General features: G+C 52.0%; 1 protein-coding gene across 2 annotated transcripts in view; it reads right to left on the bottom strand.

Annotated features, from left to right (window-relative positions):
• NCF2 (neutrophil cytosolic factor 2) overlaps window positions 1-12,977 on the bottom strand; it is a 31,165-nt gene that overhangs the window by 4,880 nt on the left and 13,308 nt on the right. For both annotated transcript variants that reach the window (XM_027610325.2, XM_027610324.2), the window contains exons 5-13: window positions 12,384-12,491; window positions 11,245-11,304; window positions 9,891-9,934; window positions 8,303-8,444; window positions 8,004-8,072; window positions 6,944-7,019; window positions 5,216-5,241; window positions 4,443-4,594; window positions 4,215-4,326 (exon numbers count right to left, since the gene is read on the bottom strand). In XM_027610325.2, the coding sequence (XP_027466126.1) occupies window positions 4,215-4,326; window positions 4,443-4,594; window positions 5,216-5,241; window positions 6,944-7,019; window positions 8,004-8,072; window positions 8,303-8,444; window positions 9,891-9,934; window positions 11,245-11,304; window positions 12,384-12,491 (789 nt within the window). The remainder of the gene's footprint in view (window positions 1-4,214; window positions 4,327-4,442; window positions 4,595-5,215; window positions 5,242-6,943; window positions 7,020-8,003; window positions 8,073-8,302; window positions 8,445-9,890; window positions 9,935-11,244; window positions 11,305-12,383; window positions 12,492-12,977) is intronic.

Below are 12,977 nucleotides of genomic sequence, written 5' to 3' on the forward strand. Positions count from 1 at the left end.
AGTCCCTAGCATAGACCTAATGTGTACTTTAGGAATACAGGACGGTTGGATAAATGAACCCAAAAGGTCTGCAGGACCATAGATAGTCTTAAAATCTTACAGAAACCTTACAGTAATCCTGAAAAAGGTAGAATAGGTACTACTGTTACTTCTTTGCAGGTGGAAAAACAGAGACGGAGTCACAAGTAAGCGACAGAACCCAAAGTCAAACCTGGGTTTCTAACTCTGAATCCAACACCCTCTCCCCAGCACCCACAATACTAGGGACCTCGTTAGAAACCTACTGAATAATAAACTCGCTGCATGTGGGGCCCAGCAATCTGCATTTTAACAAGCCCTCTAGGTGAGTCTCATACCTGCTAAAGTTTGAAAAACCCTGCAGAGCGCCATACCGTCTTTCTAAGGCCATGAAAAAAGGCCTTGCTTTCTGATATTTGTAACTACACATCTTAGTTACCATTGTGGTCATTTTTCATCCACAAATATTGAAAAGAAGAAGGGTACAGTTTCTAGGGATGTGAATCATGGGATTTAACAAACCCGCGTTAGAAACCCCGCGAGGGTAAGAGCTGTTCTGAGTGTTCAAAGTTCTCACTTCCTAATGTCGCTTGTTCCAGCCCTGGCAGATCCCTTTTATTGGAAGGCAGTACAGTGAGGTGGAAATGGTTGTAAGGAGTCTAAAGGCCTGGGTTTGTATCCCAGCTCCACTGCTCACTGGCTGTGTGTCCCTGAGCAAGTGGGGTAGCCTCTGTGAACTTCAGTTTCCTCACCTGAAATAGAGGCTAGAAGAATGAAATGATATGATGTAGAATAGTAATAGCTGACAATTATTTTTTTTAGATTTTATTTATTGGAGAGAAAGCACGCATGTGTGCATGTGAGCAGGAGGAGGGGCAGAGAAAGATGGAGAGGCAGAGAATCCTCAGCAAGCTGCATGCTGAGCCAGCGTGCAGAGCATGACACAGGGCTCCATCCCATGACCCTGAGATGGCAACCCCAGCCAAAACCAAGAGTCGTACGCTTAATTAACTGCACCACCCAAGGGCCCCTAGCTGACAATTATTAAACTCTCAGAGTACTAAATATATACATACATAGGTTTAAACTTGATTAATGGTAAGCCTGCATAGAGTAGATGCTTAATAAATGATCGTTCATTTTCCTGCTCTTCTAGTAAGTGAATGAGAACATCCTGACTTGCTGCCTCCAAGAGTAGGGGGTAGTAATAAAGAATGCTCGGCAATGACCTCTGAAGCTGGATTGAGTCCCAAAAAGACTGTGTTGGGAATCTGGGGAGAGTTAGCCACGTACAGCCACTAATTAGACTGAAGCTCTCTTCAAAGAACAAAGTGGCTCAGATGGTTAAGCGTCTGCCTTCAGCTCAGGTCACGATCCCAGGGTCCTGGGATCGAGTCCCACATCGGGCTCCCTGCTCCTTGGGAGCCTGCTTCTCCCTCTGCTTCTCTCTCTCTCTCCCTCTGTCTGTCATGAATAAATAAATAAAATATTTAAAAAAATAACAATAATTAAAAACAGTAAGTCTTTTAAGGGAAGTAATTCAGATTTAGAGAACTGCTAGGCAGAATCCTTTTAAGACAATACTGAAAGGATTAGTCCCAACATAGACCATCGAAAACCTTAGGATGACCTTTCAGACTTCCACAGGACCCCTTGCGCTGGTTACCTATTCTACCCCATCCCCCACCCAGGGTCCTGGGGCGCCAGTGAGTCCAGGGGCCGTACTTCCTGAACGCAATTTTCTGAACCCTTAGATACCACCAACCTGGGGCTTACCACAGGGCCTTCCTCCAGGCCCACGCTCTTTACATTCCTCTCCCACTCATTTTTCTTTCCCAGCAAACATGTATCTGACATCATTGAGAATCTGCCAAAGAGACCCTTCCTTAAGTGAGCACAAGCCCTTGCCCAGCTGTGGGGTTGAGGGTTTAGAGGGACCCCGCCCCACAGGGCCCACGGCCCCAGGCCTAGATGGTGTGGAAGAGCTTTGCCAGTGTGCTCATTTCCATGATCTCAACATCCATTCAGAGGTGAAAAATAGTAGCTCTCCAAAAGGTTCACGTAGGACCTGTGGAATTTTATACCCCTTACTGATGTAACTGTAGATGCCCCCACAGTCTAAACATGCTAAAGCAGGAAACGGGAGAACTGAAGGTGTCAGAGGGGCCCCAGCTGACAACGGCTTTAGTCAGCGGAGACTGCAATCTCCTTGATTGTGTCCTGTGACTCCCCAGTGTCAGGACTGGATGGGCTGCTGAGCACTCGAAGAAAGCCCGCTGGCTGGCCAGCCTCCCAGAGCCTGCTGCCTTGCTCATAGGTCCCTGAATCATCCATCCCAAGCAATCATTCATCGTATTTTCTACCCGGCTCACAACCTCATCTGAGTGCAGCAGTGTGCAAGGCCTTCCATGATGTGGCCCTGTTGCCTTCCAGACTGTCTCTTTGTGTCTGCCACCCCTGCCAACTTGTAGGGTCTTCCCTCTGCTCTTCCATCTATATAAGTCACCCTAACCTCCACCTCTATATAAGTCACCCTAACCTCCTCCACCTTGCTAATTTCTATTTACCATTTTAAGGCTACACTTCAAGACAATTTCAGCATCATTCTCTCTAGGAAGACTATTTGACTCCTGACTTGTCCCACCTTCCTTCAGCATTTTTGGGTGAGACACCCTCCCTTGTGCTTATAAAACACAGTACACCATTTGTGTGTCTCCATCAGTTCTTAACACATGCTCTGTAATCATGTCCGCCCTTGTCTTTCCCCCAAGAAGAGCCTGTGTCTTGTTAGTGTTTATATTGCCAGTGCCTGTCAAGAGAGCAGTAAGTGCTCAGCAAGTGTTTGTTGAAGAATAAATGTCACTAGACAAACACTGGAAACAATCCAGATGTCCACGAACAGGTAAATCAATAAACAAATTGCAGTATTCATATTGTGGAATACCGTTTAGGGATACCATTAGCGGTCAAAAGAAATGGGACTATTATAACACAAAAATATATATAAAAATGGAAAAATATATATTGAAATGTACTATTATAACAAAGGTTTATATGTACAGTATATATATTCACAGGAATGTTCCATTTATATGAAATTGATGGGCTATTAAAAGTTTATATATACAGTTATATTTATATAATATATACTTATATAATATTTTTATATATCTAAATATATACTGTACATGTAAACTTTTAATAGTCCATCAATTTCATATAAATGGATCATGTGAATTCACGTGAATATATATATTGTACGATCCATTTATATGATGCATTTATAAGAAATTACATAAACGGTGAAAAATCATACATCGGTATGTTGACAGAATGCAGATGGATAGTTTTCAGGAGCCATGGTTGTGGGAGGGAATTAACCTCAACAACAAAAAGAAATGGCAACTTTTCCCTTGGAGATAAAGGGACAAAGTCAAGAATGTTAATGTGTAGCTACTACTTCTAGCCTCTAACTTTGCCCCTAACTCCCTTTACTCTTACTGGCCAGTCAGTTAACTCTGTTCTGGGCTCTGAGGTCTAGAAAGGGGTTCAAGAATACAGGCCCTGGAATCAAAATACTCGCTGGGCCCCGGTTCCACTACCGACCTGCTGTGTAATCTTGGTCAAGCTGACCTCTCTTTGCCTTATTACCTAAACTGTGAAACGGGCTAACAATACCTCACAGAGTTGTGGGGCCTGTAAGAATGAATATGCAGCGTGCACTTAGCCCGGGACCTGGCACGGGGGAAGCTCTCAACAAATGCTGGCTATTAGTGGGATGTTGTAATCCAAATCATCTCCCCATGAAATAAATGCTCACTACTCTTTTCCACTCTCGCGTGTTCTTCCCCATGGGAACGAACAGTGAAGAATGGCTAGGAGCTCAGCCTCAAGCTAGGATTTCATTCCAACCTTGCTTGATAGCAATGGGCCTACCCTTGGAACGGTTAGGTGTGGCGGCAGACAGAAGGGACTGGGAGGCTTCTGTGTGTTGTCGGCCCTGCTCTTCCCTTGCGGGGAGCCCTCTCCTGGCTGCCCCCGGGGTGCAGGGCAAAGGGACGCAGATCTCGTGACTCACCGGATCCTCAACACCAAGCACAGTGCCAAGCTCATGGACTGAGCACGGTAAACGCTGGACTGTTGTTGAGGAAGTGGCCCAATAGACACAGGACCTTAGGTGCCCTCACTGCACTCACCACTGTGTTCTCACACCACAGAGTCAGGCTGTAGTTTTTCACGTGGCCCCAGGCAGCCTTCATGTTATCTTCTGAAAGGGGCACCAGCTCATTGCTGTCTGGAGGCCGATAGCTGGGGAGAGACGAGTAAGAACCAAGCCAGAGAACATCAGTACAAAACCATTGCCTTCTCCCCTCTGGGCCGGCACCAGGTCTCCAGGTGTAGCCCCGCTACCTTCATGGACTCACCTCAGCTTAGTGTGTTCTGGCAAGAGCTCCAGTTTCTTAGACACCATGTCCCGGACCTGGCTATAGGGGAGCCCGGGCTGAGTCTCCATGACCACCGTGTACTTGTAGTGCACCTTGAGTGTGTAGGGCATGGGAACGCTGAGCTTTACTTCCTGAGGGAAGGGGAAGCAGAGGGGGCTCATTAGAGTCTGCGGCCTCCTCTTAACCCCATCCTAGATCAGGGGGAGTGTTCTGTGCAGCAGGGAGAGGCCAAGGGCTAACTGGTTTCACAGTAACGGAAAGGGGCTTTCAGAGGGCCCGTAGCCCCACTCCTGCCTGGATAGGAATTCCTACGGAGCCAGAAGAGGTGGCCCACACGCTCTAGGCCAGTAGGAAATGTGTGCACGGGGGTGGGGAAAGTCATTGTGGGGGGGCCTAGCCCGTGGACTGTGTGTATGGTGGTAACTGGCCCACCCTTCCTCTGGACTCCTTCTATAACCCAGGGACACATGCTCATGGTGGAGAGCCTCAGCTTTTACTTTCTCTACCACTTGAAAGAGTACAAGGGGGGCGCCTGGGTGGCTCAGTCGTTAAGCGTCTGCCTTCGGCTCAGGTCATGATCCCGGGGTCCTGGGATCGAGCCCCGCATCGGGCTCCCTGCTCGGCAGGAAATCTGCTTCTCCCTCTCCCACTCCCCCTGCTTGTGTTCCCTCTCTCGCTGTGCCTCTCTCTGTCAAATAAATAAATAAAAATCTTTAAAAAGAAAAAAGAAATAGTACAAGGATAAAGCTTACCTTGGGCTCTTCTTTCTCTTTTTGACCTAAACGGAGAAGATAGGAAGTAAAACAAAAGAAGACGATGAATAAGCACTCCTGGCCAGCCCCTGGCTTCCACAGAAGGAAACCTCTTAGAACAGGACACCCAACTTCTTACCTTTAAATCTCTGGGGTGATTCTTAACTTTAATAAACTGTAGGGGAAATCGCACTCAGGGGAAATGTGCCAGGCAAAGCACAAACACACAGACGAACCCAGCGCCTGGCTCAGGGGGAGCATACGGGCAAGTATCAAAGGACCATCACACCCCAGCAGTGCATGGGGTGAGCAGGGACCCCAAAGTCCAGCTAAACCAGTGGGCTCTGAGCAATGAATGCAGGGAGTGCAAGATGAACCAGGGCCACAAGGAGCAATGTTAGAACCACTTATTTTTCCCTTGTCCTTTATTTTTGTGCATGTTTCCTAATGTGCATAATATATTAATATGACTGTATGCACCTAATTTACGTAAGAGAAGTCTGCATAAAGATACTCACTATAGAGGGTGCACAATGGAACAAAAGGCCACTGATCTCATACCCAGCTAATCATTAGAATCACTTGGAAGGTTTTTTTCTAGAAATACAGATTCTGAGGCCCAATTCCAATCCTGAAGAATCAGAATCAAAGGCCTAGGAATCTATATTCAGAAAATTCTCCTAGGTTAATATGTGATCCTTGATGGGCCCCTAGACAGAAAAGGTAAAAACAAAGCTATCGAGGATGTTTTGAGGGGTAACTGGAAAAATGTGAATATGAAATATACACTCTATAATATTATATTAACGTTCAATGTCCTAGATGTAACAACTGTGTTGTGGTTATGCAGGAGAATAGGAGATAATGCTCAAGTGTAGGGCAAAGGGTCATGAATCTGTAAGTTCCTTTCAAGTGGCTCAGAGGAGAGGGAGGGGGAGCAGGGCAAGTCCTTGGTACAAAATGTTAACAGTTGGTGAATTTAGGTGAAAGGTACTCTGGCATTTATTGTACTACACTTTCAACTTTCAATCTGTAGGTTTGACAGTTTTCAAAATAAAAATGGAGGTGTGGGGAGCATCTCAAAGGTTTCTGGTGTTCTGGGAGGCCTAACAATCATGGATCTAGGATCTGGACAAACTACCTCTTCAATGCGTCCCTACTGAGCACTTATCCAGAATCAGCTTAAACTGCATTCGTGACCAAGAGCCCCTTACTTCCCAAGGCAACCCTCTCCAAACATCAGGAGAATGTCCTTTGACATCTGCCCTCGGTTCATGGTCTATCCCTCAGGGCTCTGCAGAGCAGTTTTGTTTCCAGATAGAGCTCCTTGGACATTTGAAAAGAGCCACTCTGTCCCCCTCTGAAGTAAACGTGTGCAATGACTTCAACCTTTCCTCCCGGGACATGGTTTCTGTACCTCATGACGGAGGGGTCTGGTGTCTACTTGAGTTGGAACACTCACTGCCCCCCAGAAACCAGTTACATTTACCCACGCCCCGTGGGTTTTCTGGAGTAGGTAGGTAGAAAGGGCATCTATTTCCTATGTTTTGGGTGGGTGGGTGGTGCTGGAGAGAGGGGCCCTGGGGCTGTGGGCTCATAAGCTGAGCGGCATGCTGGGAGGAGCAGAAACCAGAATCTCCTAGAAGGCTGGGAGAGCAATGCTCTGTGAGGAAGCAGCTGGGAGCTTTCCTGCACCCAGGCCAAGGGTGTTGTTCCAGGGACACCAACCGGGTGGCAACTGGGGTCTTCCAGGGGCGCTGGAACTGGGAGGAGCTGGGATATCAGACTCTGGGGAGGCTTCCTCCTGGAGGTGACAGAGATGGTGAGAGCCTTCATTCAGACAAGTTTTTAAGTAGGAGTGGGGGAGGGGGGCCTCATGAAAAGGAGCCAGGGGCAAATGGTTTCCTAAAAGTTGGAGTGGTGGTGACATTTAGGGGAGACTAAGGAAAGTGCTGGTTAAAGGGGAGGCAGGGTTGGCCTGGTGGGAACAAATCACAGTAGAAACAAGAACCTTAAGCCCCACCTAAAAGGCCCTTGCTGCCTAACACCCCTTTTAGCCACATTGGAAGTCTGCTGGAGCTGAGGGAGGACCCTGAGTCTTGTCTCAGCTCACCCTCTCGCTTCACATCTTGCCCCTTCAAAGGAAAAGTCCACTGCTCATTGGTATGGCATTTAAAACATTTCAAGTCATCTGTGTAGAGAAAGTCGGAGCAGGGAGGGCCAAGCCCCCCGAGGACAGCTGGTTGCCCAGGGTCCAGAGAGACAGGTCAGACACTGCCAGTCCTCTGCACGGCAGCTCAGGTCCAACAAAGACCACCAGCAGAAGGGCCGGCCTCCGAGGAGTGAGGATGGGGCCGCAGAGGGCAAGGCCTACTCTGATTCCAGGCTCTAAAGCGGATTTCTCTTTGTTAATGGCACATCACCCGCCAACACATTGACTGTTCTTCTAGGTGAAGAGGACATTTCCGGGAAGACCTAGCCTTCTTATACTACAGGCTTTGGGTCCCAAGTCACCGCTGACCAGGAGGAATCAGAGAGATGGGGTGGGTGGGCCCAACAGGTCCCTCAGACGCCTCCACTCAGCACATCTGGGGGCTCTCCTTCCTCCCCAGGTTCAGCTGGGCTCTGGGCGGCTGGTGCCAACCCCAGGTGGACTCAGGACTAGTGTCCCTCCCTCACCTTGCCCACATGGCCTGTTCCCCGCCCCCCCCCCCCCGCCCCCCGGAGAGGCCTATCTGTGGTGGGACAGAGGCGGGCGGGAAGGGGTCAGGCCTTGGCACTACGTTACCTGGGGCTGCTGCTGAGCTTGGATCCGCAGCTCCACCGGCTCAAGGTAGTTGCAGGGAACGAGCCCCTTCTACGGCGCAGCATCGCGGAATTGGAAAGGCGAAGACAAGTTTGCACTCATCGGGCCTCGGCGGACCCGTACCACCCAACAGCCCAGGGACGTGGGGCAGGGGTGGCCGTACAGATGAAGGGGGGCAGCTGGTCTGCGAATGAGGTGGCAAGTGCTGCTCCTCAGAAAGCTTTGCCATTTGCTGCCAGGATCCCGTGGCCAAAACCCCCACCCCCTGGTCCTCCGAATACCTGCCCGTTGAATAAGACTGTTGCCCAGTTATCGTTGCCTTTCTTTAAGACAAAGACGATGTTCCCTGGCATGACCTGCAGCTCCTCTGGCGTCTCAGGCACAAACCCAAACAGCACACGGTGAGCTTCCCCTTCCAGAGCCCTGCGGGGGATAGACGCGAGAGTCCGTCCTCTCTCTGGCCAGGATCGCATCCCGCCCGTGGCACCGCGGGACAAGCGACGGTGGCCCTGGGCCAGGAGACCTGCTCCGGGCACCCTCCAGCTCGGCATCTAGCTGCCTCTGGGATCTGAGGGGGACCAGGCAGGAAGCTGTGTGTGAACACGCTCCATAACCACGCAGGCGGCAGGACGGGAAGGAAAGACAGAAGCACACAAGACACCCAGGCCGAGCCCTCCGGCCCTCCCTTCCCCTCTCAGGAGGAAGCTAGCTGGCTGTGCGGGGCCAGCTCTCAAGTCTGGGCTGGGGTGGGGGTGGGGGGGATCGGGCTCGTGTGGCAAGGGGAACACACGGGGAGGGGGGAGAGCCAGCTTCTCAGGGCTGGGAAGGGGGAGTTGGGCGGCGGGGCGGCCAAGTCACCTGGGGGTGGGCACACAGCTGGAAGTGGGTGAAGAGCCAGAGGCCAGCTGTGGGGAGTGGGGGGATGTGTAAAGGGGTCCTGAGGCCAGCCAGCTGTGGGACATGTCATTGTCCCTTTACCATTTCCTCCAGACCTACTTTGCCCTTGGAGGCTCTGGCGTGCAGTCTGTGCCTCCTTGGAATGTGCGGCTGCAGGGCTGGCTTCGGGGCTGCCTGAGGTACCTCTCTGGCCTGGGGGTGGGGGGGGCGGGGGGGCTCCCTCTCACCCCGGCTCTCTCCCCTTCCCCTCAGCCCTGCTCTCTGTTTCCAAACAACGGGCTATTTGCGTGGGGGAGACAGACTCCTCCAGCAGGCAGAGTTAGCAATGAGCTCATCAGCCCCCTCATTTTTATAGTTGCTGTGGTACTTTTTTCATTTTTTAAAAAAAACTTCTGTATTGGGTGGGGGATCTGGGCTTGCTTCCTTGCTTAGAAGACATTCTTAAGAAAGCTGCAAGTTGTGTCATTCTTGGCTTCCCATCTTCTAGAAGAATGGCTTCCTTTGCTTGACTTGTTCCTCTCACTTTTCCAGAGACCATGTGTCCAGAGGGAGTGAAAAACACCCCCTCAGGAAAGGACACACCGTCTAGCTTCCCACTTTGCTCACTCGGCTCCAGAAAGCTCTGGCCTCCCCTTCTTCTGAAGAGGCTACAGTCAGGGCGAAACTGTGCTCCAGCCTCTGGTCAGAGGGGCGACGTTCCACGGACACCGCTGCCCTTCAGAGGTGACCACCGTGTGTGGGTGGCTGTGCCCGGGGACCTGGGGACCCCTGTGATCAATCCTACCATAGTCAAGACTCCCATCCTCCCTCCATTACTCCACTCTAACCTTGAAAACAAGGAGAGCCCACCAACAAGGCTACATTCCCCAGGACTCAGCCCCTGACCCCAGCTTCATCTTCTTCACCCCCATTATTGCCATAGTTCAGGCTTGGAGCGCAGATATTCTGCCTCCTGCCCTAAATCGAACTTACCTGAAGATCTCCGGGGTTTTGGGTCTGGGTGGAGGTTCAGCGGCCTATTGAACATTCAGGAGGAATGAAGGGAAGGAGTGGGGGAGAGAACAGAGTGTTAATGGTAATTTGAGCTTCTCCCAGACCCGAAAATCAAAGAATGCCTGTCAAGCTCCATGGGAGTGCTGTCGAGGGAGAGGGCACCTCGTACCCTGACTACCTGCTGGAAAATAACCTCTCCCACCAGCTCCCCGGGGCCAGGTGTCACTAGCACAGCAGTTCATCTTGAGCCAGTCCTGGTGTCCGGAGAATTTTCGCTGTCACAGAGCCACATGGCATCACGAGGGTGCTTTTGACCTTGAGCGCTGTCCCTTTCCTAGGACAGTTTCCAAAAGCTCTGTTCTATAATTAATGTCTGCTGTATCACGTGACACTTGTGGGTATTTAAAACCCACTCAACGTCCCCTGACCAGGCATAAATCTCCTTTCGGTGTGTTCCCTGCTCTACACCAAAAGTCATGGAGTCCACTGATCTGGGCTGCTTCCACCTTTTGGAGTCACCGGCTGCTCTGAGGCCCTGAGGTGGGTGGGGGGGTCCTCCCCAAGGGTTTTCTTCAGCTTCATTGTGAAGACACAAAGCAAAGGATCCTGAATCTCTTGATCCTCCTTGGCTCCCCTCACCCTCCAGAGCCCGGTGTCGGTCCCATTCTGGGCTAGCCACCGTCACTGCCCCTGGGAGGCTGTGGGCGCTGCTGTGTGCAGCCTGGAGGGGGTGCCACGCTCACAAGCCCCTCGCCTGCACAGCCAGTGTGTGGGCAACGGCGCTCGGATTTTCCTCAGCCTGGCTTACCTTCTTCCCCTCACAAGGAGGGAAATGCCTTCATGTTTCTAGACCTACTGGCACCCAGTCTGCCTGGAAGCATCTCTCTGAGCCCAGGCCGGGCAGAGCAACGGCTCACTGGGGGCACCCATCGTGTTCCCAAGGGGATCCCCTGCACATGGTCAGGCCCCACGGAGGCCTCATCCAAACGCCTTCCATAGCTTGTGTTCCAGTTTCCTGAGAGACTAGGCCAGGCTTCAGGAGAGAACGTCAACAGAAGCTCTCGTCAACAGCAGAGGAATGAAGACTGGCATTTTGGAGGAAGCAGGAGGGTTGGTTTCTGGGAACTGGAGGTTACGCCTAAAACTGCCTTTTTCTCCCAACAGTCGTGGAACCTTTGACCCAGAATGGCCAGGCAGACACTGTCAGCAGCACCGAGAGGTCAGCTGAAGGAGCCCTTAAAATGAGGCAGCTCAGCACAAATACTCTCCCCAGTTGGATATTTCCCAGAGAGCTCTGGAGACCTGGATCCGGGGAGGACAGGACCTGCCTCACCTGTGGCTGCAGAGGAGCAAACCCCGAGAAACTGTCTTGATCCACCACAGATGCCACCACCTGAAATCGAGGAAGGAACGTGTGAGGGCTCTGCCAGCACTGTTTCCCCATGCTTCCTGGCCTTCCCCAAGACTCCCCCCTTTCTCGCACCCCGGATCCATTCTTATGGGAGCGCGGTCCCAGAGGTGGACGGTGGCTAAGGGATGGATTGCTGACCCTCTGGGTTAGAAGTTCCAGAAACTCAAGGAACCAGTACCTGCCCAGCTCTGCTGCTAACCTGGCAGGCTCTCTCTCTTTTTGTCCCCCCCCCCCCCATTTTTTTAGAGGAAGACAGATGGGGGGAGGGGCAGAGGGAGAGAGAGAGAGAGAGAGGCAGAGCCCGACATGGGGCTCGATCTCACACTCCTGAGATCAGGACCTGAGCTGAAATCAAGAGTCAGACGTTTAATGGTCCGAGCCACCCAGGCGCCCCCGTACTTTATTGCTTTTAATGGTCATGTCACTGTATGGCTACATCACATGTTTATCCACTCATCCGCTGATGGGCTTTGGGGTGTTTCCCCTGACCTAGGTGCTCTTGAACTCTGCTGTTCTGCCAGCCACCCAGTCAGTGGGCAGTGTTAGCCCTACGGATGTGTCAAAGTCAAGTGCAGTTTTGGAAAGGGGCTGCAGGCTCACTCTGGATCATCCCTGAGAGGAGTTCAGACCTGGATTTAAAAGAGTCCAGTTTACAAAAGAGTCTAATCAGAGGTCTGTGGCAGTGGGGCTAGAAAGAGCAGCAAGCCAGGAGAATGCCGTGCCCGTCCGTTTCTCTAACATGTTTTCTCCCCATTTACTGAGTGCCCTGTAGCTGTGTTTTCTCCCCACCGGCTCAGTCCCCTGGACTCAGCATCCGCCACTAACCCTGTGGCTGTCACCCAGGGTCAGGCAGGAAGGGAGCAACGAGAGGAGCCAGAGACAAAAAGCTAGGAGCCTTTGCCCACCCCTCAGCGAGAGCTCCACGCTGCCAACAGTCCCGGGCTGCCGTCCCAGGACAGCACTGCAAGGGGGGGGTGCCCCCGTCCCCAGAGTCGGTCCCCACCCTCGTCTGCGCAGGGCCCACATAGGAGCCTCTGGGGAAGCTGACGGAGACCACTTACTGTCGCCTTGCCCAGGTAATCCTTCTTGGCCAGCTGAGCCACTTGCCTCTCGTTTGGCCGAAACAGCCTGCCCACAGGGATCACCACTGGCTCATACAGCTTCTGTTTCTGTAACACAGAGGGCATGGCGTTTTCTTACCTGCAAAACGGGGGTCATGATGTGCGTCCCACCTCCCTCTCTGAATGGATGCAAAGGTTCACTGAGATGACCTCACAAAAGCAGGTTTTCTACATGTGCAAAGACTGCACTTGTGATTATTTCCAAGGGTCTAAGGTGGGAATACTTGGTTTCAATATTGCCTTACCCTGAGAGGCTGTGTGGACAGCTGTCCCTGTTACTCCCTGGGGGCTGCCCCTCCCCCTCTCCACGTGGCTCAGGCAGGGTGGGCACTCAGCACAGGTGGCACCACGACCACGAGGTGGCCGGGGTCCAAGCAAGGCCGGCGACAGTGCCATCCTGGGGCTGGCGGCGAGGACTCTGAGGTGGGCAAGCAGGCACAGCCTCTGCCACACACACCCCCCCCGCCCCGTGCTGGGATCCAGCCTCCGGTGCCCTGCTCCCTGCACCCTCCCAGCGCCACCACAGAGGCCCCT

Source organism: Zalophus californianus, chromosome 10 (assembly GCF_009762305.2).
Source record: "Zalophus californianus isolate mZalCal1 chromosome 10, mZalCal1.pri.v2, whole genome shotgun sequence".
NCBI classification, from domain to species: Eukaryota; Metazoa; Chordata; class Mammalia; order Carnivora; family Otariidae; genus Zalophus; species Zalophus californianus.